Source organism: Argentina silus (genome assembly GCF_951799395.1).
Source record: "Argentina silus genome assembly, chromosome: 4".
NCBI classification, from domain to species: domain Eukaryota; kingdom Metazoa; phylum Chordata; class Actinopteri; order Argentiniformes; family Argentinidae; genus Argentina; species Argentina silus.
Genome location: NC_139658.1, coordinates 7,928,216 through 7,955,715, shown reverse-complemented (window position 1 = coordinate 7,955,715; position 27,500 = coordinate 7,928,216). Strand labels below are relative to the sequence as shown.

General features: G+C 43.4%; 5 protein-coding genes across 9 annotated transcripts in view; 2 read left to right on the top strand and 3 right to left on the bottom strand.

Annotated features, from left to right (window-relative positions):
• Nucleotides 1-2,279, top strand: part of LOC310803540 (mitogen-activated protein kinase kinase kinase 12-like) — a gene marked incomplete at both ends in the record, with an annotated part of 15,449 nt that extends 13,170 nt beyond the window's left edge. Inside the window, 3 exons of the mRNA XM_083668361.1 lie at nt 184-251; nt 798-1,098; nt 2,190-2,279. Coding sequence (XP_083524487.1) covers nt 184-251; nt 798-1,098; nt 2,190-2,279 — 459 coding nt within the window. The remainder of the gene's footprint in view (nt 1-183; nt 252-797; nt 1,099-2,189) is intronic.
• Nucleotides 2,280-4,432: 2,153 nt separating this feature from the next.
• On the bottom strand, nt 4,433-13,786 carry LOC310802877 (poly(rC)-binding protein 2-like). 4 transcript variants are annotated; one of them, XM_083667453.1, is made up of 13 exons: nt 13,602-13,786; nt 12,397-12,532; nt 12,155-12,178; nt 12,010-12,042; nt 11,775-11,891; nt 11,545-11,676; nt 11,322-11,450; nt 10,922-10,996; nt 10,155-10,196; nt 8,857-8,956; nt 8,211-8,263; nt 7,841-8,010; nt 4,433-5,737 (listed from the first exon to the last, which is right to left on the bottom strand). In XM_083667453.1, the coding sequence occupies exons 2-13, from the start codon at nt 12,463-12,465 to the stop codon at nt 5,701-5,703; spliced, it is 981 nt and encodes a 326-aa protein (XP_083523579.1). In that variant the 5' UTR covers nt 12,466-12,532; nt 13,602-13,786; the 3' UTR covers nt 4,433-5,700. The 4 variants fall into 4 exon arrangements, with proteins under 4 accessions (XP_083523579.1, XP_083523580.1, XP_083523581.1 ...); XM_083667454.1 differs by having other exon boundaries at nt 8,857-8,929; XM_083667455.1 differs by lacking the exon at nt 10,155-10,196.
• Nucleotides 13,787-14,134: 348 nt separating this feature from the next.
• On the bottom strand, nt 14,135-16,064 carry prr13 (proline rich 13). Of its 2 annotated transcripts, XM_083667458.1 has the most exons (5): nt 15,986-16,064; nt 15,528-15,601; nt 15,132-15,395; nt 14,920-15,098; nt 14,135-14,564 (listed from the first exon to the last, which is right to left on the bottom strand). In XM_083667458.1, exons 2-5 carry the CDS (start codon nt 15,541-15,543, stop codon nt 14,523-14,525), a joined length of 501 nt encoding a protein of 166 aa, XP_083523584.1. In that variant the 5' UTR covers nt 15,544-15,601; nt 15,986-16,064; the 3' UTR covers nt 14,135-14,522. The 2 variants fall into 2 exon arrangements, with proteins under 2 accessions (XP_083523584.1, XP_083523583.1); XM_083667457.1 differs by having other exon boundaries at nt 14,920-15,395.
• Nucleotides 16,065-16,869: 805 nt separating this feature from the next.
• LOC310803027 (bone morphogenetic protein receptor type-2-like) lies at nt 16,870-23,324 on the bottom strand (the record flags this gene model as incomplete). The annotated part of the gene is made up of 9 exons (XM_083667665.1): nt 16,870-16,986; nt 17,343-17,479; nt 18,134-18,290; nt 18,603-18,754; nt 18,996-19,110; nt 19,391-19,612; nt 20,144-20,217; nt 22,574-22,765; nt 23,291-23,324. 9 exons carry the CDS (start codon nt 23,322-23,324, stop codon nt 16,870-16,872), a joined length of 1,200 nt encoding a protein of 399 aa, XP_083523791.1.
• Nucleotides 23,325-24,075: 751 nt separating this feature from the next.
• Nucleotides 24,076-27,500, top strand: part of LOC310803026 (cell division cycle-associated protein 7-like) — a gene marked incomplete at both ends in the record, with an annotated part of 3,598 nt that continues 173 nt past the window's right edge. The window contains 7 exons of the mRNA XM_083667664.1: nt 24,076-24,186; nt 24,778-24,858; nt 25,003-25,095; nt 25,280-25,432; nt 25,686-25,829; nt 26,021-26,170; nt 26,751-26,887. Of these exons, the coding sequence (XP_083523790.1) occupies nt 24,076-24,186; nt 24,778-24,858; nt 25,003-25,095; nt 25,280-25,432; nt 25,686-25,829; nt 26,021-26,170; nt 26,751-26,887 (869 nt within the window). The remainder of the gene's footprint in view (nt 24,187-24,777; nt 24,859-25,002; nt 25,096-25,279; nt 25,433-25,685; nt 25,830-26,020; nt 26,171-26,750; nt 26,888-27,500) is intronic.

Sequence of the window (27,500 nt, the reverse complement as noted above, 5' to 3'; positions counted from 1 at the left end):
AGTTCATTTATGGCAATACAATATACTGTACTGTACTGTACTGTATTTCTTTTGTTTCCTTTTAACATTTTTATTTGAATGTATTTCTATTCAAATGAGCGGTTACAGCTCCATACTATGGGTTCATCTTCCTGTCACTACTCACACTACGGCCCTGCTGTAACCCCTCCCGCTCTCTTTCAGAGGCGTGGCGTGTCATCAGAGGAAGAGGAGGGGGAGGTGGACAGTGAGGTGGAGCTCCCACGAAGACGGTGAGAATCACAATATCAAACACTATCAGCATTACATCATTAGTGTGCTTCGCTGTCTACCACTCAACCGTTATTGAGGTGAGGTTGGTAAATGTCGAAGAATCAAGAATCAGACCACGACAACTGGCTACTCGTAGTTTATTTAATTTGCACGCAAAAAAAAACAGCAGACCGACAGAACCTTGTATGAAGCATTTTTACAGTAACTGAGTAAAACAAGCTTCAAAATGTGCAATAAAAATACAAAGGAAAGAAAAACACATCAAAACACAGAACAAAAAGACATACACGGAAAGACAGAGTACAGACTGATTTGTAAAAGGCATAATCGGTTACACAAAAGTAAATAGTCAATAAATATGAGAAGATGAATTGTTTCAGGAGGACTGGAAGATGTCATTCATGAAATGTTGATAATGTGTTACTCAATATTCTCCACAGTTCCAATCTCAATGCTATGAGCTGACATAAGGATATCCTTGCATCCCAGAAACGACTCCAGATCTTTAAAATGAGTGTTTCTTGTTCTTCATGTTTCCCCCTCAGTCGTCCCGTCAGCATCACCAAGTGCCAGTCCCTGTCCACCTTCAGCTCTGAGAACCTGTCTGTGTCAGACGGAGAGGAGGGCAACACCAGCGACCACTCCCACAGCGGCACGCCAGACGTGGTCAGCACCAACACGGACGAGCGCCTGGACGACAAGAGCGACGACCTGCTGTCTCAGGGCTCCGAGATCCCTGCGGACACCGCTGACCACGCCCAGGGCTCCGACGGCCTATCAGAAAAGGAGGCTGCGCTGCGACAGGTCAAGACCCAGCTCACCACCGAGCATCAGAATAACTACGAGGTAGGACCGGTCAGAGAGACGCAGTCTGGGAACTAGGAAACTCGGCTCGGAAACTCATTGTAGAACGATGATACTCCAAGAAGCTCTACGTCAATAACCTACGTGAATTTTAACTTGGAAGTTTTGAGTTTCCGAAATGAACATCCCCATAATAGTCTGTCACTGTGTAGCAGACCTGGGCACTGCATCCATATTTGAAATGGTTTTAAATATTACAAAAAACATGAGGTGTGCCTTGCAAGTGGCATTTACTCTCCTGAGATTATTCTACTGGCCCCCTTGTACCCGATAAGTGAAATCAAGCACACCTCAATTTGATCAAGTATTTGAAACTGTTTCAAATATGTATTTCCATCCGTTGCACGTCTTTTGTCCTATGCCAGCTCTAGTCCACCGGATTCAGTCAACCAACTAATCACTAAGCCCTTCATTACATTAATCAGCTTTGCTAGTGCAGAGCTAGAACAAAAATGTGCAACGTCTTTGGTTCCCAAGGAAAACAGGTCAGAAACAGTGTGGATATGAACAACAATCTGCATCAAAAATGGTTGAAGCGGACGCAATGTACTGGCTCAATACTGCAAGCTGTGATCTCATTAGACTCATCCTATCTTCTGTTATTGTTGTTGTTGTTTTAACTCTATGAACAATATGATGACTCATCTAATCTGACAGATAATTCAATGCCAAAATGGCAAAATCTCTCTTCCACAGAATCCTTACATTAAGCCAATGCAGAACATGGTCAATGGGCTTTAGAACACAGCTAGCTCGGGGGGGGGGGGGGGGTACTCAGCCAGTGCGTGCATGTCCACTTCTGCTCCCCATAACATCAAAATGAATTCACCTTTTACATACTGTATATTGTTTTGACACCATTAAGGTATAGAAAACAAATATATTTGCAGCAGTGCTTTGCAACCTCTGCAACCTCCCACCAGGACAGCCTCAGCAGACTGGAAAGATTCAAGGGGGCACAACCCCCAAGTCTACAGGGGCTAGTTCCAGTAATCAGTGCAACCATTTTAGTCTGTTACATAGATCCACTGCTTCCCTCTAACTCAGATGAACCCTTCTCTCCCCTACCCCAGGGTCTTTATGACGACTCAGACTGTGATAGTGCTGAGCTGGACCACTCAGGCAGCGCAGAGCCCAATCGACCCCCCAGCGGCAACTGGTGAGGAGAGACCCCAGCCCACACCTCCCCCACCCCCAGACCTCGGCTGCCTGGACTGGACAGGCCTCTGTACAGCAGACCCAGCCCCCCACCCCCACTCTCCCACCCCCCCTAGCCCCAGCCTTGCAAAAACACTTCAACTCAACTCACCTCACTTACAGGGGCCCCCCCATCAAATCACCGTCAAATGAGACTTACTTTAAACACTACACCACCTCTCTTATGATGATTCCGTTATGATTGTTACTATCCTCCCTGTCATCATGTCATCACCAAATATGTGTCATAGTTCATCATCAGCGTATTGTCTCTTACCCAGACCTTAGAATGAAAACTGTTATGTATACCGTTCCATTTTACCGTTAATCTGAAATTGCAACGTTTTCGGAGTGGCCCCTGTTGCTGCTTGCACTTATTATTACTGTACTGTTTCCTGTACATTGAATTGATTTCTAGTGTTCATTATGTTCAATATCCTGTTTCCTCACCACCATTATGCACTGAGTGTAATTCATTGTTACATCTATGAGGGAATTCAAGGCTTTGTTAGTATTAGAAATAACATCGATGTTTACATTTGTTCTTTTTAAGTTGTTTACATTTTATATATTTTTTGCATCAGGGATTATGTTGTCATTTTATACAATCTGTATTTTAAGTTAACGTTCATGTAAATATCTGACCTCTTTACTCTGTACACAAGGGACAAATTTGTAAAATGTGAGACTGTATAATTTAATGGTGCTGATGTTTTCAACTAGATGGCGCTATTGTATTGTACCAGACGTAGCCATAGTTTGCTAATGTGGCTATGGGTACCATTTGTGAGGTCAGGGCATCAAAACATGTTGGAGAACAGTGGCTATGAATAAGAAATATTATGCTCAAAATCATTCCCCATCACTGAGCAAACTATAGCCTGTTTCATTCAGGGCAGTCTTGATTTTGTAGATGAAATATTTATTTGGTATTGCAGTGTTTTTACTGTATTAAAAATGCAATACCATCCTAGCATTTTGGAACAAAACCTCACCATGTACATCTGGAAGTGTACAGATCACAAAAGCATGCTTGTTAGATAGTATGGGTATTGTATATTGGTCCCAAAAACAATTGTCACATTCTAAAGTGTGGCTCAGATCAAAGTGAGATCCTCACAACTCACACATGAACAAACCAACTGAAAGCCTGAGCAGAAATGTCTGGCAACTACAGAATTAAGGTCCCTGGAAATGCGAAGTGGGATCCTTGGGACGATCCTACCCAACAACCTAACCCTAACCTTAACCGTTTTAAATCTCCACTTCAATGGTGTGAAGTCAGAGTAGGGTCGTCCCAAGCATCCCACTTAGCATCTACCATGACTGAACAGCCTCATAGCAGAGGCCCCTATAGAGCCTGGGGAAGGAAATCGTTACACAATGTTCAAATAGAAATGTATTGTGTAGAACATGAATGAGTGTCTGGTATGTAGAAACAGACGTTGTCAGCTCTGTACTCTACATTTCTATCTGCAATGTTGTGAACGTTTTCATCTCACTGACTGAATACACCCCTGCTCTGACTATCGTCCAGTGACTCAGCAGGGTCCATTTTATAAGCTAAAAAATGGCAGCTTCTGTGTTCCCTAATGTTTTATAGATTCATTAGTGTTCCCTTTTAGAGGTCTCAATTTGTAAACGTTCACATCTCTAGATCCATTCTGTCCCCTCAGGCATTAATTAAACAAATGGGAATTTTACTGGACATCAATCTAATCTAACAGAAGAAAGAAAATGTTGCCAATATAACAAGACTACTGCCCTCTAGTGACTGTAAAAGAGACACGTATGTTTCTGATATGCTGATTCAAAACAAACTCCTTTCAAATGAATTGTTTGTTTTTATATTGCATTATGTATTGTATCTGTGTACAATAAATATATTTAAGAATCAAATTAAGACAAATAAAAAAAAATAAAAAAACTCACTGTTAAAAATCTGGAGTGGTGTGTCAATTCATTAGTATGTCCACTAAATTGAGGATACCCAGGAGGAGGACCAAGCCAAAGGAGGGCCAGCCTATAGAACACATCCCTGACGCCCTTGATGATTGACGACTCCCTCGAAGACAAGTTCATGAACACAACCAGAAAAAAAGTACTTCACAGGCAAATGTATAGTTTTGTAGCATTTCACATCTTTATTTCTGTATCCTTTTTAAACAATGTTGTGGCACCCAGGTCTACAGTCTTTCAAAAACGTGCACAAAAGGTTTTTCCTGCAAATAATAAAAATAAAATCTGACTTGAGCAAAAGCAAAGGAAGAGCAGGACACTAGTGTTAACTCATTACCCTTTCCTTGTCTAGGTTCAGCTTAATGATTCATCTCTTCATCTTATCACACTTAGACAGACCTGTCATTGTTCAGGAGTCAATCCCCTTTGGTAGTTAAAAAAAATATTTCCTCCTTTTAAAACAAATATTCCAACTTTTTTTTTTTTTTTTTTTAGTAGTATCAGTCTTTACAAAACAAGAGGATCGTCCTCTCTGCTTCCTAACCCTGGAGCCGATCCATAACCCCAAAACCTCCCATCCATAACCCCAAAACCTCCCGTCCCTGGCAAAAAGCCTGAACAAATGATCACAGGGGGCAAAAGGGAAGGTGGAAAAATGGGAATGACACGGAACATAAAAGTTAAGGTGACATGCGTAGTACACAGTTTAAGTGATTCAAATGATGCAATAGCCTCTCCTAGTGTTAGGTTGGTCTGTCATACCCAAATATGAGCTACATATATTGTCCCCATGGTGACAAACATGTAACCCCCCCCCCCCTTGGACAAGCACTTAACTGACATTACGGGGTGTGTTATCAAATTAAGGTGATATTGCAGATTTTCAATGGATAACATGACTTGAGGATTTGGGGGAGGGACAGGGTGTGTGTGTGTGTGGGGGGAAGGGGGGGTAAAACGCAGAAAAAAAACAGTCAATCTATTTTATTTTTTGAGACTTTTTTATTTTTCCTTTTTTTTGCCTTTTCGTTTTTAAAGAAAAAATCTGACTGTACAGAACTAAACCTATGCCTATTCAGATTTTTCCACCTCTACTCTTTTGTGTGATGGTAAAGAAAGACAGGGAGAGAGAGAGAGAGTTTCCATCCAACAAAAAAAATAATCACTAATAAATCATTAAAACCTCCAACTGGACTCAAAAGGGAATTAAAAACCAAATTATTTTCTTTGAGTAAAAACAAAAAAATAAATAAATGCAGATCAAAATTATGCGGTGGTGTGATTTTCCAAAACAAAAAAAAACAAAAAACAAAAACAAAAAGGGGCATAATTAAGTTGGATAGTTCATTGACCACTTAAAGAAGCCGATGGTAAAAAGTGTGTGTGTGTGTGGAGGGGGGGGGTTAGTGCGGATGCAGTGTTGTTGTTTCAGTTGGTCGCCAGTCCTGTAGCTTCAGAGGAGAGCCTGGAGAGAAACATCGAGAGATCGGGGGGAGAGAATAAGCCATGCTGTGTTTCAATCAATCAAGACAGGACAAAGAAGCAAACAAAAACTTCAATTTCACGTCTTATAATTCAGATCATTCTAACAAACAGAACGCCCTCCGGTATTGTATGAACAGATCAGTGGATGTTCTTCCCCCTTCCTATCGACCCTCCTCACTAAGTTATTTAAACGGTGGACGTTCTCCTGTTGGGACCGGCTTCTGCTCGCCGCTAACGCACCGTAGAGCAGAGATCATGGGGCAGGTGAGCGAAAGGAAAATGAAAATTACGGGATTGATTCTAGAATTCATTGTATGTATAAACAATGAACACTCATTTTCCTGAAATTGTACATGTCCAACAACCCGTTATGGCGATATATGGCGATTTTGATTGATACCCTCAGGAATCCTACCAAACTGAACATGCCACCCAGAGAGACTGCAGAGGCAGTTACATCTAGCATGTACGTACACCATATGTTGAAACAAGGAGGACTTTGGAACTTAACAGTTTACTAGCGATGGCTTTAACAACACAAAATGTTACAAACTTTTCCTCAAATCAATACACAGCATGACATCTTGAGAGGGCATGATAGGAGCTACCTGAGCTTACAGTGAGAGGAAACCCAAAAGCTTTAGAGATAAATAAGAAGTCAGGAGTGTCCATGCTGATCAAAGAGATGCACAGTTCCTTAGAAAGCTCATGGACCTACGTGTCCATGGAGGGGGGGGGTGGAAGAGACAAAACAAGCAGTGGACCCATATCTGGCCTTTAGCATTTCAGGGTGAATTTGGGAGTTAAGCGTGTAACACAGCCAGCTAAGTACACAAGCAGGACAAGTACAGACACTAGAAAGCATGTCTACTCTGTACTGGACTTGTGTGCTTCCGATTACATTAGTAAGGGGAGAGCCTCCTCCTCTTGGACTTGGAGCCCAACTCAGACGAGAGCTTAGGGGGCTCGGAGGGGGCAGAGTGGGCCGGGTTACTAGAGGTCGCACCGCTGACAACATGAAGGGCCAGGAGGGGGAGGGGCTTGAGACTGAGCAGACTGGTGACACAGGCGGGAGAGCTGGGGTGGAGGGAGTCAGAGGAAGAGGAGGAGGAGGAAGAGGAGGGGGGCCCGGGAGCCAACAAGGACAGAGAGATGGAGGCTGGGGGGGGCACCAAACAGGAGGAAGAGGAGGAGGAGGAGGAGGAGGAGGAAGCGGTAGAGGTAGCGGCAGGAGAGGAGGTGGTGGTAGTAGTGGAGGGAGGGCAGAGGCTCGTGCTGAGGGTCTGTTCAAGGTTGGAGGAAGCTTTAGAGGACTCTACGCTGTAGAAAGAGAGAGACAAGGAAAAAAAAGAGGGACACACAGTCGGGATGGGTTACAGGGTAGGCTGGTGAGTATGGAGGGAGGGATGGAGGGAGGGGTGGAGGTCAGGATGAAGGGGACAACATTAGCACAACCTGACCAGGAGGTGAGAGTCTGACAGACAAGGACTATCTGACCATGACTGAGGGGCGGGGGGGCAAACGACATTAGTGGGTTTGTCTCAGTGTCGTCTATTCCGGGTAAATAAAAAGGCAGGCAGAAACATGCAGCCCAAATGACAACTGCTCAAGGACAGTGGCATCAAGAGCATTGCCTGCGTGCTCCGGGAAATGCCACCTGACTTGAGAGGATGTCTTAAGTTAACAGTGGGTGTTTCGGAGGCTCACACCGCATCCTAATAGACTCCCGTCTCGTGGGTCGGCGTGCTACAAGCTACAGAGGCTGTCCTGATATGATCCGTCAGATGGCACAGCAGGACAACGCCACAGTGGATGGAACTAGGTGGCGTGCGCCTCTGAAATAGAGACCCGAGTGTCCGTTAACACGCTTGACAGCCTAGACGCACGCGGAGGCTTTTGATAAAACGCCGCTGATTGGGACACACACAAACTGATTATAGCGGGAGAGATCCGTTTTTTTCCCCACCTTGACGATCGCACGCACCGCGGGCAATTGGGATGCGGTGTGAGGCGTACAGGTGAGGGACACCAGGTGTGTGTGTGTGTGTGTGTGTGTGTGTGAGAGGGTACAGGTGTGTCTCACCTGGCATTGATGAGGTACTCTGCCAGGCTGATGCTAGCAGGGGAACCAGTGATGGTGACCTGGCGCTCAGCCACGCCATCCACGGGGTTGGCGATCTTGATCTGGGCGCCGGACATCTGCCTGATCTCATTGATCTTGGATCCCTGACGGCCAATGATGCACCCAATCAACTAGGTAAGGAGAGGGAGGAGAGCAGGAGGAGGAGGAGAAATTACAAACCAATTAGTAGAACACTAACAGGCTTTGACAGTGCATCTGAAAAGCATGTCGATGTTCAGAGCAAGCAGGAATGTGAATTTGATCAACTGCCCAGTTCTGTGGACTGTTACTGGAACAGGACAGAGACAGACTGTGAAGGGGAACCACTTACATCATTTGGAATGGTCATCTCATGGGAACTAGTTTGGGCAGAGGCATCCATCCCTGGTAGAAAGAAACACAGCAAACAACTCAAACATGTGCCACTTCTCATTAAGCCTAAAAGAACAATAATGAACACTAAAGGTGAAGAAAAAAATAAAATAAAATAAATTTTAAAAAAAGTAGCAAGGGAAAATAATTAGCACCAATTCATCTTTCCAGGGGGGGGAAAGAAAATCATTCATCAGTCAAGAAATCTGTAAATCAGGACACTAACATTATTCCTGATTCGAGGTCAATAGAAATCCACTGAGAGCCTCTAGTCTAGTGGTTCCTTCGACGTCATGATTCTCTCACCACTAACAGCTGGTGTGTGGTGAGCTTTCTGGCACATAATGGCTGCCGTGGCATAACCCAGTTGGGCGCTACACATTGGAAGCGGATGAGGTCAGTTCTCCCCTTTACAATGCGAGTGCTTTGGGTGTCTGGAAAGGCGCGATATAAATGCAATCGAGGAATAGTGGTCTGTGGTGTGACATCAGTTATCAGTCAGGCAATCGGGAAACTACGATTATTTCTGATTTGCAGTGATGGGAGAGGTAAAACAGTGAGCCTGTATCGGTCAGAGAGACCCTGGTGTGTGGCGTGGCACCCACCAGTGAAGCCCTGGTTGCTGGGCGCCAGAGGGAAGGGGCTCTGCTGCATAGCCAGCTGGTGGAGCTTGGTGAGCTGTGGAGAGATAGAGGCAGAGGAAGACTGTGAGAGCGAGAGAGGGGGTAGGGAGAGAAATGGGGGGGGAGGGGGGAAGGAAAGAAAGACGGGACAATCATGGTCAGTCGGGACAGATTTAACATCACAGCGTCAACACAAAACAGACAGTCATACCCCGCCCCCCACACCACCACCACCACCACCTCTTGACCAGTTATCCTTATTCTCAAACTCCAAAAATGGATTGTTGTTGTGTCAGAGAACAATCTTATACATTCTCTATTCAGTACCGCTTCTGCTTTGACACTCTTCATCAGTTCGGGATGAATCCATTGGAAAAGTTGGGTGGTAGACTTCTGCCTCACGGCTATGACAATACATGTGGGATCTCTCAGAATGACGGAGATCTCCTACAGTCAAAACCATGCCCAAGTATCAACTGAGACCACAGGGCTCAACTTATCTACCACACACTTACACTGACTTTAACTTACAGACAGTAGAGTAACACAGGGTTTACAGGTCAACAAGGACTACTACATCAGTCACACGATGGTGCAATGTCTTCTGACCGACGTTCATATTTATGAAAAGCAAAAAAACATGGATACACACTACTATGTTGAGTGAAACGACAGAGGGATAGGAACAAGAGACAAAAAAAGAAACAGAGGATGTTAATGGAGGGACAAAAACAGTGCAAAAGGTTAAAGTGGAACCGAATGACTTGACGAGAGAGACTTTCTTATTCAGAAGTGTGGCATGGCCTCACTACACAAACTGTTAACACACAACACATTATTACACACGGTCAAATGAATGAGAGTGGTAGAGCATCAGTGAAGAGAAAGAAAGAGAGAGTGATTGTTACAACATGGAGGGGTGGAGAGTCTGGACAAACACCTAAACCCATTTGCTAATTGCCTAAAGTATAGTCTACGTCTGCTTCACAACCTGCGGGCCGGGGTACATATTTCACTTCACAAAGCAAACGCAAAGCGTCTATTTCTCAGCATTCTGGATCGGTACCAACAGATCTTTAGTTTGCAGAACATCCGTTGGCAGAGCACAGATGGAAAGATGAACTCGTTTTATTAACACTCGAGGCTAGGTCCGGATTGGAACCCCTGGCCTTCAGTCTACCCTTTCCCAGTGTGTGTGTGGGTGTGTGTGTGTGTGAGAGTGAATGAGGGACTGGAGACACGGGGGAGCGGCCGATGGAGATGAAAACTACTGCACTTACATCTGGCTGTGGAATCGCGTGCTGTCCTTGAACGGCATACGCCTGAAACGAGAACAGAGCATTCATGGGCGTCCTGCCGACATGTTTCCCTCACCGGCTGGCACTCACAGGAGTCGCTTTCGTTGCCGCCACACTTTCTGAGCTACCAACGTTTGAAACCCAACAACAATCTACGGCGTTCGCTACACTTAGGTGAGGCAATGAAGACATTTTTTTTTTTTTTTTTTTTTTTTTTTAAACACAACAAAGTCTTGTCCAAAGTCTCCACATCATCAGGGAAGAGAAATTGTATAGACATTTAAAAAGTGACTGAAAAACACAGAAAACACAAGTGGGGAGTTATAATAAACATTTTCAATCCTCTAAGAGCCTTGCGGTGCCTAGTAGAGCAGGAGCTGAGCTGAACTCTTGTCTTTCGGGATTCAACTCATTCTCCACACTAACAATAGAGGGTGGAGAGATGCAGCCTACTTCTGTGGCTTGAGCTCTAGAAATGTTAGTAACAAGAAACCAACAAGCCTGAAAAATCATATTTAGAGATACAAAAATTTAATTATAAACTGCCTCTAAGGCAAATGTCATCCATCAAGTCGTAAAAATAATAATAAAAACGAATCAGGCAATTGTTGAAATCCCTTATATTGTCCCTTAATTGAATGTACCTTAAAAAAGACAAGAGGACAAGCCCAAATAACTGCCAAACTAATCCATAACAGATTCTCTAGTTCTCAAAAGCTTCCCGTGCTCCTCCTAGCCCTGGTAAATACCTGTCCTCCGGCGAAGATGACAGGAGATCCTGATGGCTTGGGCCGGTAGGGGATAGTGACCCCCTTAGGGGGAGACTGCAGAGCAGAGACAAAAACAGGACACAATAAAGGTCAGATCTCAATGAACAGCTGTGTTTGTTTTCAAACAGTATAGTAAGCAGCAGGTCAGACATATTAGTTATGAAAAATAAAATAAAAAAAGAAGTTACATGGGTTATTTCATCCAGAGACTTATTAAATATAGATGGCAGATATCTCTACTTCCATCTTTAATTCCAGGGTCTGGGAATATATCATTGTATTGGTAACAATACAGTTGTATGGGTAAGAACAACACAGCCATATGCCTATCACTCTAATCATTGCATAAACAAACCTAAAAACATAGATTCTACTTTACCTCAAGCATAACCACACAGATCTGCTTCACACACTCAATGATGGACTGGGGAGTGCCAGCAATGGTGATGGCGCGTTCCGTGGAGTTAGGAAGCATGTCCCCTGCCACTTGTACCTGAGCACCTGTCGACTAGAGAGCACAGGAAGGGAGAGCCTGATCACCAACGTTCGATTCCAACAAGGATTGTGATTTGGTTGTGTGTCATCGTAGTTTCCTACTGTACCTCTCGGATTTCTTTGATCTTGCAGCCACCTTTCCCAATAAGGGAGCCACACTGGCTGGCAGGCACCACGATGCGTAGGGTCACGGGGGGCTTACTGGTCGCTGTGCTGTTCGTCATGGAGCTGCTTATGTCCTGGGAGGAGAGAGAGAGAGAGAGAGTTATTAAAAGACTTTCTTTACACTTGAGTGAGATGATAAATGGACAGCTTAGCCAGTCAGAACATAAATTACCTCTTCCAGCTTTTCGATGATCATGGAGAATGCTTTGAAGATGGCGGTGGTCGGACCAGCCAGGGTGATGATCCTCTCAGGGCAATTTCCCTCAGAAATGTTGATGCGAGCCCCGCTCTGAAAAGGAAGGGAAATACACGTGAGATCAAACCGAATCTGTAACCCTGGACATTCCTCTTCCAATGGCATCGTCAACACTAAGATCAGAAATACAAGAAAGGGGGAAGAAACTCACCTCTTCTCTCATCTTCTTCACAGATTCACCTTTCTACAGGGGAAGACCATTCAAAAGAGTTCATATTAGTACACTTAGTAACTGGAATAAGTACATTCTTCAAGAGGCAGCAAAAGAATAATAGTGGAAATATGCAAAAACAAACCTTGCCGATGATGCTTCCAACTTCCTGAAAGAGAAAAGAAACACAGGTGCATTTAGAAACAAGGTACAAGAACATGAACCTATAAAGCCATGGTAGCCACCAACTGGCCATTAGATCACATACATAGCCTAAATCGCAAACACACCTGTGCATCCTCACATCATTCCCTCCATAATCCTCCACCCATTCCCAAAGTTCCGTTCTAAGAACCCATTCGGCATTGGATGAAAAAAGGACCTCACCTTGCCATGCATGAGCAATCTAATTGTCAGAGTGACATTAAGCCCTCCTTCAATCACACCGGAGTCCATGTCGTCCAGTTTGGCGGTTGAGTGGCTGACTGTTTAGAGACTGGGGTCTTTGGTCACAGAGATGGATCTGAAAGACAGCAGAGCATGATGAGGCCAGACAGAAGTATTGCATCAACCAGAGTTCAAGATCATGATTGCAGATTGTAATAACAATAAGAAGAATGCATCTCCCACTGCCCAACAATGACTAGGTTGAATAACACACAGGCCTACAGATCTCATTACACTTGCCAGGAAGGGTAGCATGTATACGTAAACTACGTAAACTATCTAAATGACTTCAAATGGAAGCAGGATGATCATGAAGCCAACAGAAATCAGTTGTATTCATTACACCTGGTTGCTTGCTAGGAATCATTGATCGCAGCAAACTAAATGTAGCCTAAATGAGGCATTTTGATAGGCTGTTGCTTGGAAAGTAACCCGTTTTAGAATACTAGTATAGTTTACTTAAGCTGTGGTAGACATGATCGTAATTCAAGTTCGCGTGTGTATCTTTTTTGCCAGTAGCACAAAAGCTGATTGATTCAATTACCTAAATAGCAAGCTAACCAGCTGCTAACTTGGGGTCGTAAGATGCATCAAAGTGTGGCCTAACTAGCAAGCTAGCTGATCTTGACTAGAATGAATCACAACTACCTTGACTCTGAAATGCATAAGCACTGAATCCGATAGCCCGTCAATTATGGAGTAAACTTCGCGTTTTGCTTGACCGGCCGGCGCTAGCAGTTAGCTAGCTGTTAGCAAGCCAACCAGCCACTGGGTGGCTATTTGACTCAATGACTGTAAGCAGCATGTGTACATGGTGGACTGGCTATGAATGACTGTTCAGTTGGCATTCACACTAGCTAGCAATGAACCAATAATGAATATATGTTCATGCTCATGTTCAAATTACCCCAACATCAATTATCTATTACGGTAATACTGGAAACAGTAGCTATGGGTCAGATAATAAGCCTTATGAGCCTACTCGACTTGTCTTGCGGGCTGCGTGTTCAATGCGGCCTGCCAATTTCACGTGAAGCCTGATTGGGTTAGTATGGGGAAGCTAGCTAACTGCTAGCTTGCCAGATGCGGTGCGCGTTTCTTTGCATTTCATCACACACAAAAAAACATGTATAAAATATTCTTACCTGATCCGTGGTTTGAGATGTGTTCGGGGGGAGGGTGGGGTCGAAGGGTAGAAGGGGAGAGGTTCGGGAGGGTATAAACCCGGGGGAGAGTTTTGAAAGGATTCGGGGAAGAGGGAAGAGTGATAGTGCGTGAGATCGGGCTCCACTCCTTTACACAAAGACAACAAAACTGGAACCTCTGAACTTTCCCCTTTCACCGAACCCTCCCCCACACTCTTTCCCCGCCCTGGGACATGTTTCGCTGGGACGGAACTGCGCAGAAAGTTTCAATGATAGGAAATGAGATGTTAAGAATATAACTGACTCTCTGATCTACAGTGATATATTGTTACAGTTGCAAAATAACATAATGTTGCCAAAAACTTTGTTTAAGCGGATACAATGTATCAAGTTGTTCTCTGCCAGGACAAATAGGTTGGTTGGGCCTGAAATCTAGTCAAATTAGATAATGCGTACATAGATATAAATAATAAGTTATACTACATTCATAAATATTGCAGACAAAAAAATGGAATAACCCAATGACATGTTTTGTAACACAAGTAAAATATGTATTTATTTGGCTTGTTTTTCTGGTAACATACACAGCATGACTTTCAACATGGCTTTCACACTGTTAGTTATAGCAATATAATAACAATTCATATAATATTACACAAAGCTTAATTTTTCTGTTTTATCCGTGACACAATGATATGTATATCATATGATATATACATTAATAAAGGTACTATAGCTATTATGAATTATGTACACTACACACAGTAACTACTTTACTTTCTGTATTGAAGACCAATACATACTCTATTGCCTTTGCTACAGTGTTAAACTTAATTTAGATTTTATTTTATTTTAAGTAGTCCCCCATCCACGTGTACTGTACGTTGACCTCTGTCATTTTGTAATTTTGGATCAGTGGCTTCAGTCACTGCTGCTGCTGCTACTGCTGCTGCTGCTTGAAGACTGGGGGGATACAGAGAATCAAGAGTTATTCTACAGAACTCATCATATCATTCTATAGGCCTACAGAAAGAATGCATCTCAATGTCACAAGGTGAAACAATAACTAAGGTGCAGAAAACGACACACACACACACACACACACGCACACACACACACACACACACACACACACACACACACACACACACACACACACACACACACACACACACACACACACACACACACACACACACACACACACACACACAAAAACAGTAGAGTACACAAAGCATGAGTCACACAGGTACGTTATTACTGGGACGGATCACCGCCTATTCAAAGTCCACCAAGCCTTCCTGTGTCTGACACTCACCTTGTGGCCATGTTTCTTATGGGCCTTATGTGCCTTCTTTCCCTTCTTTGCCTTCTTCATCTTCTTGTGTGCCTTATGCCCAGCAATACCCATCCCAACTCCCGCTAACCCCCCAGCAAACCCCCCTGCCATGGGATGAACGCCTCCTGGGGGAGGGTAGGGGCCTGGGTGAACGCCTCCTGGGGGAGGGTAGGGGCCTGGGTGGACGCCACCTGGGGGGACATGGGGGTAGTTGACCCCTGGATAGCCAGGTGCACCACCTGGGCCTGCAGGATAAGGGTGTTGTCCCGGGGCTCCGTAGGGCATGGTCCCTGGAGGCATGGCTGGGTTCATACCAGGGGCGTACACAGGATTCTGACCGGGGGCGTATGCTGGATTTTGACCAGGGGCGTATGCTGGATGTTGTCCCCCAGGGAATGCAGGGTTATGTGAAGGGGGGAAGGCAGGGTTGGGGTGGCCTTGTGGATGAGGAGGACCTGGAAATTATATCACAATTACAACATTGCATATAAAAAAAAGGTTATATCTGACGCTAATTTAAGTTCAGTAACACCTTGTAGGCCACTAGATCACATAGACTAGATAATGGTGTTGGTCAGGTGGCCTACCTTGGTTGGGCCACATTATATATTGTTCTTTCAGTCAGATGAAGTAAGAATGGGTGCTGATCCTAGACAATGTCCTGGAAAACATAATTATAAGCAAAAGGAATAATGCAATCAAATCAAATTAAATGTTGCTGTCCATTGTACATTGACACAGCAAATAGCATGATGTAGATTGTCATGATGTAGATTATTTGCATATACAATTCCCACTAGTAAAATATTCCCACAGTCCCCAGATATAAACAACAAATTACATGTTAGGCGTGTTCCTCTTTTTACAAATTCACATTCAACTATGTTAAGCAGAGGTTAACTTCATCTTCTGATCACACGAACATTTAGGAAGTAGCCTCAGGGAAAAAACAAGTATATTGTCATTTATATTATGTTATAGCACTAAATCCTCGATATTGACGCCTGTGAAAATCCAATAGATAATCAACCGTTTCACTACATACCTGCGTTAGATTCTGGTATTCGATCCAAGGAAGTTTCTGTGGAATTCAAGACTGTTTCTCTTCCGGATTGGGCTGCGACTCGACAAGCCCCGCCCGTCTATTGCATGCGCTCAAAAGACTATTGTTGCGCTCCTTTTTGTAAGAGAAAAGCAAGCAAACGTTTCTGCTGTATCCCAAAATGGAAAATGTTGCATGCATTAAAGCCTTACTTGCACAATTAGAGCTTGTATCTTACATGCGTTGCGCACGCGTCACGCGTAAATGCGTTGCAAGGTGTTCTGATGATTTTACAAACATATGACACGGACACATGTGTGCAGGTGGCTCTTATGCAAATCATATTAAGTATATATATTTTAAAAAGGGCATACAAAGTAAAAAGGACAAAGACAGAGACTAAAAAACACATTTATTTCAAAGAAAAGACATGGTTTAACTTTCCAATAACAATACAGACATGTAGAGTGCTAGTCCACTTAACATAATATTATTTGTTGCTAACAAAAGAAATGTTAACAACCAACATAGGACTATGAACCAACTGTGTATGAGATATCAATGAAATAGCAACCGCCTGACATGCAACCGCATGACCTTGTTATAGTATCAACAGAGGTATTTCTAGGCATTGTTGACAGCTAATCTAATCCTACTGTATTAATGACAAAAACAGACTAGAGAATGTATAACAGAAGGGGAGATGCTAAGTGGGTTCCTTGCGACGACCCTACCGTAAAAACCTTACCATAACCTTAACCCTTACCCTAACCCTTAACTAACCAATACCTTAATCTTAACCCTAACCTTAACCTCAACCAACTTCAATTGGGTGACGTCAGAGTGGGGTCGTTCCAAGCATCCCATTTAGCATTTAGCAAAAGGGCTCATATGGAACAACAGGGTGGAAGTGAGAGTAATCTATTCACTGCACACTGGGCTGTTAGCCGAGCATCAGAGTCATGGTCCCAGCAGTCTGACAGAATCTCTTGCAGTGCAAACCCCTAAAACAGATACAGTATACACTAATCAGGACAAAATCACATGTTGTAAATGATTTAAATAAAATTATTCATTACTCTCACTATCTAAATACGGTACTGCTAGTTTGCAAATGGCTCCATCAGTTCCCATCATATGTACATCATATGTATGATGGGAACCAGAGGAGGCTGGTGGAGGTAAAAATCGGAGGGCGGGCTCATTGTAATGTATGGAATTAGAATGAGGAATGGTATCAAACATGTGTAATGCATTATAATGAGCCCGTCCTCCGATTTCTACCTCCACTAGCCTCCCCTGATGGCAACTGATGAGGCTAGCTGACCAAGAGACCGTTAGGTCAGTCATCAATAAATACCTGGATGAACTGTTCCCACTGCTCGGGCACCGTGGGGCGCTGTCTCCTCTCAGACACCAACAGGATCAGCTGCTCCAAAGTCGGACTGGACCCCAGCTCCACTTCATATGGCAGTCTATGTTCTGGCACAGGGCTGCCTGAGGATGGATGGAGAAACAATGTGTGTGTGTGTGTGTGTGTGTGTGTGTGTGTGTGTGTGTGTGTGTGTGTGTGTGTGAATGTCGGTGCTGATGCATATTGCTGTCAATGCTGTCAATGCTTATGATGAGCCATTGATCATTATGCATACAGTATGTCAAGACTATGTACTAATAACTATACTATACGTAATACTATGAACTATAAACAAATCATTTTTTTGAAATTTTGAGTAAAAGAACAAATTAATTGCTTCAATTGGCTGTGATGCAGAGGATGATTTCACAAACCATGATCATGCCAGCCATCAGACCGATTATACTGTATATCAAAGGCATCTCTTTCTCCTCAGTTATAAGGCCAAGAAGAGATAGCATAGGTACAGCTATAGACCAGGTTACTGGCTGAGGTAAGTGTAAGTTATTCAACTAAAAGCACTTTTGTCAGAATTGCCCCAGAGCCAACTCGCTACATTTGGGTTGCAAGTATTGGTGTCACACCTTCCCCCACCCCCAACCTACTTCCTAGCAAAGACCTTTTGTAGCACCCTGTTATTTGCCATTGTCTGAGGAGTGACAGCACACATATTTAGCCAGTAACTACTATCATGTGCAGGCACACCTATCCTATAAGTGCCCCGGCTGGATACTTACCTGCAAACAGGTCGGAGCAGCACATCCAGAGTTCCCAGAGCAGAAGTCCTAAAGCATACACATCCCCCTGCAGGAGGCACCAGCCACTGCTCAGGTTCACACAGCCCTCCAGGATCTCAGGAGACATGTAGCGCAATGTCCCAACCTGAACACTGCCCTGGGAATGAAGAAGAGCATCAAATGACTGTAAGCAGCATGTGAAATCAAATTGTTATTGTTGTTTTTAAGATCAAATTGATTCGTTCCAAGCAGCTCCACTGCACCGTTGTTAGGCAGACGTGGTTGGAAATAGTATTTCTTACCCCACCTTAAACCTTGAGGTGCGTGAGGTTTGTTTGCACCTTTGGTACGATTATCTTTTCAATTAGATCAATTGCACTGGGCAAGAAAAAGCAGGCACACCTCAAGTATTTGAAAACAAATTGAATACTACTTCAACCCAGGTTTGCTGCTAGGGTTTCAGGCTCACCAGTACGGTGCTTTCGTGTCGCTGCCAGCTCTGACGACCGGGGCGCAGGATGGTAGAACAGCCAAAGTCACACAGGGCACAGGTACCATCTGCCCGCACTAGCACATTGTTGCTGCTGATGTCTCTGTGGGCAACTGCCGGTTTGTGCAGACCTATGATGAGCACACACACACACACACACACACACACACACACACACACACACACACACACACACACACACACACACACACACACACCAATGACTTATATAGATCGTACAGTACATAGATCACTGACACACACACACACGTGACACACACGTGACACAGACACACACAAACACGTCACACGAACTGCATCCATAAACATATGTTACTGAGTGTTGAACATGGTCAGTATTATAGCACATACCATGTCTGTAGTAGTCAGAGTGGAGGAAAGCTAATCCCTGAGCGAGAGACTGGGCCAGTTTCAATGATGTCATCCAGTCACTGGTGTTCTTGGACAGGAAGGAATTCAGCGAGCCCTGAATTCAAAAGTCGTCATCATCTTCTCGCAAGTCAATCTTTGTAATATCAATTTGATTGAAATAAAAACACATATCTATGCACCAGAGGAGGGAGGCAGAAATCGGAGGATGGGTGCATTGTAATGCACGGAATGGAATGAGGAATGGTAATTGATACCATTCCTCATTCAATTCCATGCATTACAATGAACCCGTTCTACGACTTCTACGTCCTCAACTTCTACGTCCTCAGCCTGCCCTGCTGTGCACACAGATCAGCCTGTACAGGACTACTCACACATGAGGCCAGCTCTAGGACCAGCGCCCACTCTCCATCCTCCAATCCTCTCCCAGCGCCCAGGAACTGCACAATCCCTGAATGCACCATGAGTGGCAGTTCAAACACTTCCTTCTCTGCTGTGAACTCATGCCTGTTCCCCGCAGGGAAAACCTTGACTGCCACTGTGGACCCCTGATGCCTCCCCCGCCATACTGATGCAAAATGACCTTGACCTACCACCTGAAATGGATAGGGAAAAGGTTTGTTTTGAATGCACACAAAACATATTAAGTAACATGTTGTGTTAGATGAAGGGGTGTATAAGATTCTGGGCCCCAATTTGAGTCAACAAATAGTGCTGAGCAGAGGAATAAATACCTTACAACTAGAATACTCCACAGCATGATTTTTATTGTAGCTTGATTTTAATGGTTTTGAGGAAATTGTAATTACTCAATCAGAGTTTTTGTAAACAGTCTGAAAATGCATTGCATATCACAGAAACGCTAGACACAGTATTCAAAACTCCCATTGGATTATTTCTCATTGTGTCTATTAGAAATATTAAGTTAAAGATAGCCGACTTTGCCCCAATTTAATTTCATAAAAAATGTTGCGCATGCAAATTGGGGCCCAATGTCTGTGTAATAGTTCCCAGCAGTGGAGGTAGAAATCGGACAGGCTCATTTTAATGGATGGAATAGAATGAGAGGTTACTGTTTGTGAAATGACTGACCTTATTCCATTACATTCAATAGATTCAAGGATTACCTGCTGGAGCTCCATGTGGGTGAGGTCAATATCAGACCTCTCTGGTGTGTGGCATGAAGACGGTGGCTTCTCCCCTAAGAGATGAAGGGAGAGAAATAATTTCAAAACGATGACCACAGTAGATATAGATTACTCTGACATTTCAGACAGTGTGAAACTGTTGCATCATTTCTGGGACCAACATTCTGATCGAATGACTGGAATGGGGGGGGGGGGGGGGGGCATGAAGGGCAGGAAAAGGGAGTGAAACTGTTGTGAGAAAAACCAAGGTCAGCAAGAGAGGGTGTGTGAGGGAGGAGGAGGAAGAACTATCCAGCTGATCATACAATGAAATCCACCATTAAAACCCACAAAGAATAGGAAAGCACACTTAAAACATAAATAATGATCAAAAAACTTGGAATACATTTGGAATTATCAAAAAAGTTTGGATTCAATTGGTAACTCCATCTATTCTCTGCTACATCATTTTCTTTTGATCAAGCTTTAAACATTTTTTTTTTTAAATAATAATAATTTCCTTCAATTCAGCCACTATTCATCAGTCCTAAACTCAAGTTAATTCAAAACCATTAGACACCAGTGATGCCAGCTGTGCAGTTAGTCTACAACTCCATGTGGCATTCCCAGGGAGGGGAGAGGCTGTGGGAGTGTAGAGTCTTATCAAACCCAAAGAGTCAAGACAATGGACTCCTCTTGGATGCCTCACACCTGCAAAGATCACTGGCTTGGTTATGGGCCAAAGATCCAGCGGTTTATCTTGGTCTGTGATTATTGTATCAACAGATTGAATTTACTGAAGTGTTTACCATGGATGAGTTATCCAACATATTAAGTGACGGTGACAGGCAGGGGTTCGAATCTGGGTCTCCCACGTTCAAGACACTGCAAACATCTACCATTAGGCCAATAGGACATCCTCAAGGTCCAAGGGCGACACCTGAGTTAATATGTCCCAGGCAGGGCTACCTCATCACAAGAGTGTGATTCTAAATCACCTACGCTACATAATAATTCCTCAAACTAGGAGATAAAGAGGGAAGACATGTCATGTAATTTCATGCGTATACTTCAGATTTTCTACCAAATTTACCATAATCTTTGGAAAGATGCCTCAACTTCACGGCCCCAACCACGATGCAGAGAGCTAGTAGGGTCCAAATAGGGATGAATACCACAGTAGCACTCACTATATCTGCCAAAAGAAAAGCAACATCAGGTAATGTTCATACAGTAACATGTGACGAGTTTCAGTCCAAAACGCTATACCTGAATATCCATTAGCACTTATGTTACTTATGATTCATGTTATATTGATCATAAAAAATCTAAATAATCAAGATTGATGACAACTTCAAGAATATGATTTTAGGGAAGAATAGCTAATGACCTTTCAAATGTATTCTAGAAGTTTTTGGTGGATGGAACTCTTCATTTAGAACCCCACTAGAGTAGCTGTCAGATAATACAGTAGACTATATCTTCCTAAATATAACATGTACAGCATTCTACTAAAGTCATATACTGAAATTTAAATGGCCTATTTCTTTACCAAGAACATCATGAGCAGTTTTTCTTGTTTGTCTGTGTGGGTGTGGGGAGTGAGGGACAAAGAATACACACGCCTGGCTTTGGGTCCAAGGTTGATAAACAACAGAGTGTTGTGGGTTAGGGTTAGGGAGGTGTTATGAATGAACATGTTTTATTCAATGGCTGAGTACATGAACCTTGATTGTACTCAATATTGTGCAGACCTAGGTTGATATATTCATTCATTTTTTCAAAAATACTTTGAGGGTTTGCTTGGGCCTGCCTGGAGTGCCAGACGGACAGGGTTTGCACTTTTGAGAATTGCCTCAATTGCACCAGGCAAACTCAATCAAGCACAGAAAAGTATTTGAAATTATTTTCAATTCTATTTAAATCCAGATCTGATATTGTGTCACAAACATTACCCAAGCTCCATTCATGTGCATATGACTGATCATCAAATCAGACCACTAAACAAATAAACAGAAAGTTTTGATACCTGCGGTTGAGTTGAGTGATTGAGTTGAGGTTGAGTGATTGAGTTGAGGTTGTTTCGGTTCTGTGTGCCATGTGATGTTGCTATTGCAGAGGTCTGAGTTGCATACACATCCAATGTGGTTATTCAAGCGCCTTGAAGTAAAGCAGGTAGTATTTGGGCATGGCGTCTCTACCACATTGCAACCTATGGTATAATACCAAAAAAGGAGCATATGATCATATCATTTGTATCGACTTTTGCCAATATTGTATATACAGTCATGCCAATAAAGCATTTTGAATTGAATTCTCCTTACATGACACAATTGTGTGTGGTCTGCTTGCAAACTTGCAAATACATTTTCTACGGAATAATAAAGATGAACCTGAACTTGAATGTGTCTGAATGTGTCTTGGCCTTACCTTGTAACTCTGCCACAGCTTCCCCATTGACCACCTGGAAGTAGCCCGCACAGCAGTGAGTCTGGGCACATTGCTGTACCGTTCCACTCACGTTACCAGCCTCCATCTCCTTGAAGTTTTGAGGCTGCGCCAGGAACACACATCTCCTCCCCGGTTGGACAGAGGGCGCAGAGACACACAGAGAGACACATCCTGCGAGACAAGAGGAGGGAAACAGACAGAATACGATTTTACTGACTGTGAGACATGTACTGTAAATAAAGATTCATCAACAAACAGCATAGAACGGAGAAAGACAATTAAAGCTGACTTTGTGTTTTTGTGTCATTTTGAATAAAGATGTTTTTTGGTTGTCCACTTCAAAGGTTTCTGGATCAATATATGCACTTAGATTGATTGAGGTATTACAATAGTATACACCTTCAAAATGCTTTCAAAACATTCCGTAAGAATGTATTTTCAGTTCTACAAAGACCTCTAAACGTCAAGCTCTCTTATTGTGATTTTAAAAGGAATTGTAAATAATGGAAACACTACTGACATTGTGGTTCTCCCATTGTTGTTCTTCAAATATTTAGCCTACATTGTAATCATAAAATGGTGTTGAATTTAGTATAGCATACAATTAACATTATTGCAAACTCCAAACCAAGCTAAAAATTCAAATCCATTACCAAATCATTCTACTTTTTAATAAGTGAACAAAACGGAACTCACCTAGTGCTAAGCGTAACCACTGTCGGATAGTCATGGGAACAATAGTGTTGTCTCTAAGGCTGAGCTCACAGAGACTGGACAGTGAGTGTCCAGCTTCTGTCTGAGATGGGAATGCAAGCGGGGTTTCCCACCGTCACTCCCACTAACACCTGCACACACCGAGGTCTTTCTCTGTCAGATAAAAAGGATACAAGTGTGTTCAACAAACGAATTGACCTATGGTTACAGAATATCTTTTTGACTGTGTATTTAGCCTAACATGCATTCCTTAGTTCAACTGTCATTAAATGGCAAGCCCACTCCAAAAACAAAACAAAGGTTTATTTATTTTATGCAATTCAGCTGCATTTCAAGTAGGCCTAGAGTATGCGACGGCACCTGCACTTATTTATGTATGTATGTATGTATGTATGTGTGTGTGTGTGTGTGTGTGTGTGTGTGTGTGTGTGTGTGTGTGTGTGTGTGTGTGTGTGTGTGTGTGTGTGTGTGTATGTGTGTGTGTGTGTGCGTGCGCGCAAGAGAGAGACGGAGAGAGAGAGCTTTTATTGGAAGTCCTTTAATTGGATAGCCACGTGGGTAAGATAGGCGGGCGAATTAAAGCCAAGATTTCAATTCTGACCCGATAACAATATCTGGATAAGCAAGACCGAGATGGAAAATGTAACCTTTATTCTTATTCTTTACTTTATTACAACACTGATTGTAATTGAGTCCACGCACGCAGTGCTAAATGACTGATCACTTGTGTGATTGCCATGCTGTTCCCACAGATCGGTGCTCTGAGAATGTCCTCTCTTTCCAAGGAAATGGCGGATATTTTCGAAGAGGAGTCAGACAATGATAAAACGTTTTATGGCTTTTCCGACAGTGAAATAAGCGACCTCTGTGATATCAAGGTTTGATTTTTTGTTTTGTCACATGTTGACAAGCAAGTTGGTTTAGTGTCACTCCGATTATGATCTTATTGAACGTTGTTCATGTTACTGTATGTTTAAACAATTTCAGGTAGGCCTATAGATTAGATCTAAAGACTGTAATTGTCTGTAGGCCTATGTCTTGCTCGAGCTAATTTGATTCAGTGATTCCCTTGGTTCGATCTATTCGAATATTTGTGAACGGTATTTTTCCAACAGGGTTCAGACAGTGATGATGCAGCAGTGAAGTCTGAACAGACCACCCCAAAACAGACCATGCCAAAACGGCCTCCAGCCTACCGCTTCAGGTTGAGGGTGGCGCTACGTCCTCGAACACCTGCAGGTTACCGAAGTGAAGAGGAGGAGGATGGCAGCGGCGATGATGCTGATGATGGTGATGATGATGAAGAAAAAGTGGAGTACAATGACAAAGAAGAGTGGGGTGTGAAGGTCAAAAAGGAAAAGGTTAAACCTGAGATTAAAGAGAAACCTGTGACTAAAGCAACCCAAAAGGAAAAGGTTAAACCTGAGATTGAAGAGAAACCTCTGTCTAAAGAAACACAACCTCAACAGTCGGGCTCTGAGTCTGAGACAGATGGACCACAGTCATTCCTGGCCAAGAGGGCCCAGAACATCAAAGCTAACAAAGCAATGGTACGCTTGGTAAAAGCACTGATGCACACAATAGGCAGCTGAAAGTTTAAAAAATCATTCATTTAAAAATGTGCTGAACTGTACAGTATCCTCTCATTGCAGTTGTCTTGTGTATAATTTTGCTATCTTGTTTTACACCTCAAGTTGGCACAGCTGATGGCAGATTTGCATAAAATGCCAGGAGCGCTCCTGAAGAATCACGGTGGTGCAGGCAAACGCAAGAAAGAGAAAGGTTCTGTGAGTAGTAGTAGCAGCAGCAGTAGTAGAAAATGTTATTATCCCCAATGGGAAAATTGGTTTTGCAGTGAATCATACATGAAAAGCACAATCAGATGAAGACACATGAAGACACAGTATACACAATCTGTATGACCACACTCTGTTGGGATTATTGACCTATGCTGTGCCCCTCCCCCTCTAGCGTCCTCCTCGGTCCGCCGTGGCAACAGGAGAGTCCAGGCGTAACCCAGAGAGGACATCCAGGAGACAGACCCGGTCCATGGGGGGATGTGAGGACCCCTCGACCCCCCCCGAGAGGGAGCTGGAGCTGAGTCTGGAGGACGAACTGTTGGAGGTTCACATCGTTGATTACATGAAAACAGTCATGTCCACAGCTCTGTTATGCACCCCAGTGATTTATTTCAGACGCGCAACTCTGGGGAGCATTACAGAGTTGCAGACCTTTTAATTTATTTAGTTTTTTACTTCAAGGGAGGAAAGAAGGATGCATTTAAGTGTTTGAACGGGGCCATAGTGTCAGGATGAGAATGTCATGACTGAGGTCCCAGGATTGTAGACAGTTAAGGACATTCGTATTCTGACTCCAGGTACGCGGGGAGCCCCGGCGCCGCGGCAACCCACGGCCCAATCAGGGGAAACCTCACGTTGTGCGTCTGGTGGAGGAGATCACTGAGGACGAGCTCCAGCTGGTGGCAGACAACATGACAGAGAAGATCTATAACAGGGCCACTGTAAGTTCTCCTCACAGACACATCGGAGCATGTGTGTTGTACAGTATGTTCTGTGTGTTGCACAGACATGTGTCTATGGATCAATCAATGAAATGTATTTGAAGAGCACTTTTCACAGTGACTTGAATTGTCTCAAAGGGAAGTTCACTCTGATGGTCAGGGCCTGTCACATATGCTCTCTCTTCCCAAAGGGCTCTACATGTCACCAGTGTCGTCAGAAGACGACTGACACGAAGACGTGTTGCCGCAGCAAGGACTGCCGGGGGATCATGGGCCAGTTCTGTGGTCCGTGCCTGAGAAACCGATACGGAGAGGACGTCAAGAAGGCCCTGCTCGATCCGGTCAGAAGCCATGAATCAATGATGTGATCCATCGCTTTTTTTTTTGGTTTTTGTTTTGAGAGCTGTGATCATTTCGATGACTTTCAACTCCTTTTCATTTTGGTCGCCATAAACACAATCCTTAACAAACATGCTACGCCTCATCTCAAGCATTGGTTGTTTGAAAGGACACCCAGGCTGCATTTTTTTGACAGTTCCACATCTTTTGTCTCTACCTCAAGCTATGATGTAGCAGTTTCTCTTATCAGTTTGGCAGGCCTAAAGCACACAGTGTTCACAGTCACAGCAGCTCACCATACCGTAGCCTGTGAATGGTGGGCTAATTAACAGGACCTTCTGTGCTTGGCTGCAGTAACACAGACACATATAGGCTACACAAGTTTCTCTCTCAAGGTTGTGATTGAAGGTCTTCTCTCAAGACTGCATAGTGAACCTGAGGATACGATGAGTGTTATTTCTGGAATAATAGCCTTGTATAATTTTTGTGAATTACAGCCAGGACGACTTCTTGTTTATGAGTGAGATTATCACAGATTATCTAAATGTAATTCCACCATTTTCTCATTTCCTGTCCTTGCAGGAGTGGCAGTGTCCTCCGTGTCGTGGGATCTGTAACTGCAGCTTCTGTCGTGCGCGAGATGGGCGCTGCCCGACTGGCATCCTGTTTCCCTTGGCACAGTACCATGGCTTCTCTGATGTCCACTCCTACCTGAGCAGGTCAGTCTGTAGCCAAGCAGGCTGAGCTAGCTAAGGTGTTTATTATGGCTAAATGCCAAGTGGGATGCTTGGGATGGCCTGACTCTTGACCCCATTGAAGTTGAGATTTAAAATGGTTATGGTAAGGGTTAAAGGGGCAATCTGTAATTGGCATTTTTTGACTTTTAAATGAATGATGTATAGCCATTGATTTTGGAGGAATATAACTTAGAAATGCCTCATGAACTAAGTTCTGTCTCAACTGTCTTACCCCATCAGAACCCAACATATAGCAGAGTTTTACTCCATTGTTTGTTCAAAATGTAAAACACTGTATAGCTTCAAAACAGTGTTAAAACTATAAGTTTGATCTCATAGATGGTCAGTCTTTGCATCTGTCTATGAAATTGAGTTGTTACATTTCTCCAGCCCCACCACTCAGCTGTTTTACCAAAAAAGTGGTTGGGAGCCAGCTTTGTTATTGTTTGAATTACAGATTGCATCTTTAAGGCTAGGATTTAGCGTAGGGTCATCCCAAGTGTCCCATTTAGCATCTACTGTTTACCATGTGTAGTTATTATGAATACCTCAGAGTAAATTCTGTATATATATATTCTTCATATACAAATGTATT